At 33.8% G+C, this 5,812-nt stretch overlaps 1 protein-coding gene across 1 annotated transcript in view; it reads right to left on the reverse strand.

The window, feature by feature from the left end:
• Positions 1-5,812, reverse strand: part of LOC109387666 (phosphatidylinositol 3,4,5-trisphosphate 3-phosphatase TPTE2-like) — a 45,242-nt gene that overhangs the window by 27,231 nt on the left and 12,199 nt on the right. Inside the window, exons 7-8 of the mRNA XM_019651748.1 lie at positions 5,410-5,518; positions 5,212-5,300 (exon numbers count right to left, since the gene is read on the reverse strand). Coding sequence (XP_019507293.1) covers positions 5,212-5,300; positions 5,410-5,518 — 198 coding nt within the window. The remainder of the gene's footprint in view (positions 1-5,211; positions 5,301-5,409; positions 5,519-5,812) is intronic.

The raw sequence follows: 5,812 nt of genomic DNA on the forward strand, positions 1-5,812 counted from the left end.
TCAGACACAGATGAGGACAAGCTAATGGTTGGGAGTTTTGACAGTGATGAGGAGTTGTATGAATTTTATGATAAATAAAACTTGAGTTCAATAACTTTATGTAATACATTTTTTTTCAAATTTCGGGCCCCAAAATTAAGGTGCGTTTTATACATGGGAGCATCTTATATACGGGGAAATATGGTATTTTGATTTGTTTAATGGGCCTTACTTTACTTTTCTAGCAGACTACTCATTACATTATGGTAGGGTAGTTAGAAATCTCAGAGCAGAATTAAATGTGGCCAACAATAATGCTTGCCTTCTGAAAATGTTTATTTGATATATACAAAGAGGAAAAATCAAGAGAGACAGAGTAGTAAGCTGGAATATAATCTGTTCTACAGGGTTTTGTTTTATTTTCATGCAGGGCCCTGCTCTCCTCACACACCACTCCTTGTGGGTTAGAGAACACATTTGTTGAATTGTCTTCAAAACACAAGCTGGCAAGAAGAAATTTTTTTACCTAATACCATTAGAGTAGACTCTTCCTAAAATGGCTCCATCTTCACCCTAGCCTCCTGCCTCCCTCACAGGGCACTTTGTGCTGGTGAAGTATCTTTTCCTACCAAATAGGGCTAGCGCAAGATGGAGATGTTTTAACTCACTTCCCAGCACCACCACCACCAAATACTTATGATTAAATGAAATATAAAAACTGAATCATCTTCTTATATGCAGTGATCTGTTTTCTATCTATAGTAGCAAAGTATCTAGTCACATACGTACTGCATAGATTGTAGACTTGATAGTGGTTTCTATGCTTGGTATCCAGGAACCGCACAACTTCCTAAGAAAGATGGACACACATACCTTATATATACACACATGGTGCCAACACAACCTATTTTCTAGGAGTAACTTAAAATGATTATCACCTTTTATTCACTGGTTCCTCATTTAGCACCTTTTAGGGGAGATTCAAGTAACATGAGGCTATGTACTTTCCAAGTCACAGCCAACCCACTGATGGTTTTCAAGTAACCCACCAAGTTGTGCTTGGCTACTCCGATTCGTCTCTACTATAAATATACATGGCTTAAGGAAATTAAATGGTTAACTAGTTTAAGTAAATTTGTTCCGAATTATTAATTCACAGTCATATATGGTTCTTATCTAGACCTAATTCTGATTAGATATGCCTTTTAGATAATGATCTGGATATTACAATCTACCTAAGCACTATTTAAATAACTAAATGTAAAAAAAATATATGGTATGATTGTGTGTGTGTGTGTATATGCATGACAGAAAAAGATAAACACATTGTATCAAATTTTAGATAAGTGGTGGCAATATGGAGACTTTTTTAAAGCCCATCTGTGTTTTCTTATTTTTTTTAAATGAATGTGTATGTGTATATATGTATATGTATATACATACAATGTGTATACATACATAACTTGTAAAATAAGAAATAGTGGTTATTATTGAAAATACAGTTAATATCACCACACTAATACATTTCCAGCAAAATTATCCATTTGAAACACACACACACACACACACACACACACACACACACACACACGCATGCATGTGTCTCAGTGCAATAACAAACATGACTATAAAAAAGCTCAAAAATTGATTAGTATAATACCCTCAGGGCAATGTTTACTGGCTTAATAGTGAGAAAAATCAAGGTATCAAACTGATCAATTTGTTAATTGGTTATCCCTATCAACAGGAAATACTAAGTCAAAAAGATAAACATTCTGAGCCTGCACAGTACTCGTATATACATCAAATAGTCTTATATACATAAAAAATTTATGGATGCCTTACACCAAAATAAAATCCAGATGGACTGAGGAATCAAATATAAAAAGCCACAAATACCTCTAAGAAATTTAAGTGAACATTAGTCAGTTCTTAGGATGAGGAAGAACTAAGTGTTAAATCAATGGAAGATCAACAGAGTAGGTTTGACTCCATAAAAATTTGAAATTTCTATTTTTAAAATGCCACAGTATAACATATAACAGGGGAGAAGATTTTGAATGGATGGGGATTATGCCTATTATAATGTATAAGCTAGCTATACTAATATAAACTAATAATTCATTAATAATAATGTGAATTATACTCCATCATCCTATAGATAAATGGGCCAAAGACATAAATGAATTCACAAAAGAAAAAATCCAACTGACTTAACAATCTCCATAGATATTCACCCTTTCCAATACAGAAGTCAAAACAACACGATGTGCCATTTTCACTCATTAAATTAGCCCTTTCCTTTTTAATGAGAAAATCCAATGCTGGCAAATATGGCATGAAAATAAGACCTTTGATTTATTGCTGGTACAATCCCTTGGATTTGGCGATATATAGTAAGGACCCTAAAAAATATTCATACTCTTTAAACCAGAGAATTTCACTCCTAGTAATCTATCTACAATAGAAAAAGCGTTATGCCTGTGTCTTTATGTCTGCTTTGCTGTGTTGATAATCACGACACCTAAATATCCAACATTAGATGTTAATTACAGCACTAATGAAATATCATGAAATCATTAGACTACTGTCCTGAAACCTTCATTCTCTCAACAAGTAAACATTTCACTGTGGTTAATGTATGTGCAGCCTTCTTTAGTATACCCACATATAAGGATAGTATTTGCTTTTTTATGGGAATTTTAATGTCCCTGAATGGTTTAACTTCAGGAACTTTTAAAATCACCTTTAGCCAACAGACATATGAAAAAATGCTCAATCTCACTAATCATTAGAGAAATGCAAATAAAAACAACAGTGAAATACCACCTCACTCCACAATGGCTATCATCAATAAATCAACAAACAACAAGTGCTGGTGAGGTTGTGGGGAAAAGGGAACCCTGGTGCACTGTTGATGGGACAGCAGATTGATGCAGCTACATGGAAATCAGTATGGAGGTATCTCAAAAAACTGGAAATGGAACTACCTTATGACCCAGCAATTCCACTCTTAGGTATCTATCCAGAGAAATCCAAAATGCTAATTCAAAAAAATATATGAACCCTTATGCTTACTGCAGCATTATTTACAATAACCAAGACCTGGAAACAACTGAAATGCCCATCAGTAGACGACTAGATTAAGAAATTGTGGTATATTTATACAATGGAGTATTACTCTGCTATAAAGAAGAATGAAATCTTACCATTTGCAACAATATGGATGGACCTAGAGAATATTATGTTAAGTGAAATAAGTCAGAAGGAGAAAGACAAATACCATATGATCTCACTTATATGTAGAATCTAAAGAACAGAATAAATGAGCAAACTAATCAGAAACAGTCTCAGAGACATAGAGAAAAAACTGATGGTTGCTACATGGGATGGGGTGGGGATGAGGGAGAAGGTGAGGAGATTAGAAAGCACAAATTGGTAACCACAATATTGCCATGGGGATATGAAAGATAGTTCAGGGAATATAATCAATAATAATAATGTTGTAAAGATTTTCTAGGGTATCAGATGGACACTTGTCTTGTAAGGGAGACCACTTCATGGATAGTGTAGATGCCTGACCATTGCACTGTACACCTGAAGCTGAAGCTGAATAATACTGAATGTCAACTGTAAATATATATATNGTAGCCCATGGCAACCCACTGCCACAGGGGCTGCAGCCTACGCCACCGCCACCTGTGACTCATGGCAGCCCAGCTCCAGGTTGAGCTGTTGTTCAGCATCTTAGCAGTGGAGGGCAGTATCACTGGCCCTCATATGTGGGATCCGAACCGAGGCCCTGTGGCGTCCCAAGCCAGTTCTTAACCATCGCGCCACTCAGCCGGCCCCAGATTGATTTCTTAAATGTGACAGAAAAGCATGAGTAACGTACAAAAAAAGATTGATAAATTTCACAATGTATATTACAAACTTCTATATGACAAAATAAATCATAATCAAATTTAAAAGACAACAGTGGGATAAAATATTTGCAATATAAGCTACTAGCAAAAAAATTAGCATCCAGATTATTTAAATAAGTTCTATAAATCAATAATAAAATATTTTGACTATCATACTACTGGTCATGTGCAGGCACCAAACAATGAAAGCAAAACCAATATAAATGAAAACATGAAAAAAAGATGCTGCTCTGGTGCATACTAATTCAATATCAGACTTCCAAACAATCCTAAAGGAAAATCAACAAAAATCATGTGAACACAGAAAAATATAAGGCCTCCCCTCAACCAAAAAAAAGAATTTGACATGAATGATTTCCTTCAAGCAGGGAATTAGCTTTAACTAAAAGGAAACTGAAGCCAATTATTTACACTACATAGTATCATAGGTTGAGGCACGTGAAATAGCCATTTTTGTAAGTAAAAAATAGTCAAAATCTGACAGTTCTATATAGTTCAAACTCTATAGTCTCCATTTATCCATGGTTTTGTAATTTGCCAATATATACAGAATATTTCAACCTGTGGAATTAAAAATAGAATTTGCCTACTACTAATGGGCTTGAAACTAATTTTCATGTAAGACACAAACTTGATTCTACTCAATTATATAAGTCAGTGTTAAAGTGTTGTTTTTTTCCTGAAATTCAATATGAAAAACTGTTTTACAGCCACCAAAAATGTAATACTTTGTCAAAAATTGTGAATTTTGCTTAGATAATTATTAAAAACCTAAAGATAAATGGGAAAATCTAACTCAACTTAGAATTTCATCTCCACCAAAATCAACTTCTTTGTATCATTACACTATAAAAATTTTAGTGCAATTTTTGGTTTATGAAATAGCATCACTCTTGGCTCACTTAACCTTTTAATTTCTTACAAAGTTTAAGAAAAATCTTAACTAAAACTAAAGTGCTCTGACAGTTTCTAAAGTTAAACACAGTTTGTATTTTGACAGATATTTTGGCAAATCAAAAATGAAAAAACCCAAATAGTCAGTAAAGAAAGGAAAACATGCTGAACCTTCCTTAGTGTTTTTTTTCCTTAGTTCTTTTAAGCCTATTTTCTTTCTTTCCTTCATCTCTCCATCTTTCCCTCCCTCTTCCTTGTTTCCTTGTTTTCCTTCAGTCTTGAAGTTAACATTTTAAAATGTTAACTATTAATACTGATTAATAACATTATACGTACTGCTGGTTCTTGTACTTTAATATTTTTTTTCAAATTTCTTTAGAAAAAGAGAAATAAAAGAAAAAAATATTTTTACCTTTGCCTCCTTTACAGTGAATCACTACGATGTTTTCAAGATCTTGAGTCATCCACTTAAGGACTTCCTTAGAAAATTCCAGCATCTCGCTAATTTGAAATGTAAGATTTTTAGTTGACTTAAAATATTCCAAAAAAAAAAAAATCAAGCCCAATGTATTTAGCCCTCTTTTGACAACCAAATTAGCATAAAACTTACCTCAGAGAGGGGACATTGTGATCATCAATCTTGATTCGATGGACTCGATGATGGAAGCATTTCGGATCATAACCTTTTTCACCTAAAATAAATGATACATAGGTCATATCTCTATACCTAATAAACATAGCAAATGATCAAGTTATAAGAAATTGTACTTTTCTATTAGAAATTCCTTACCTTTAAAAGGGGCTTTCTGATGGGTTCCTTCTACACTAAAAGAAACTAAAGGGCCTCAAAAACATAAGGATAGTAGTGGTTTGTCCATCTTGAGTAACTGAAGTCCAACTTACCATATTTCCCCATGTATAAGACGCACCTTCTTTTGAAAATTTTTGGGTCTAAAAACTGGGCGCATCTTATACAGTGGTTGTAGATTTCAAATGCCATAGATGGAACTGAG

Source organism: Hipposideros armiger, unplaced genomic scaffold (genome assembly GCF_001890085.2).
Source record: "Hipposideros armiger isolate ML-2016 unplaced genomic scaffold, ASM189008v1 scaffold_165, whole genome shotgun sequence".
In the NCBI taxonomy this organism is placed as follows: domain Eukaryota; kingdom Metazoa; phylum Chordata; class Mammalia; order Chiroptera; family Hipposideridae; genus Hipposideros; species Hipposideros armiger.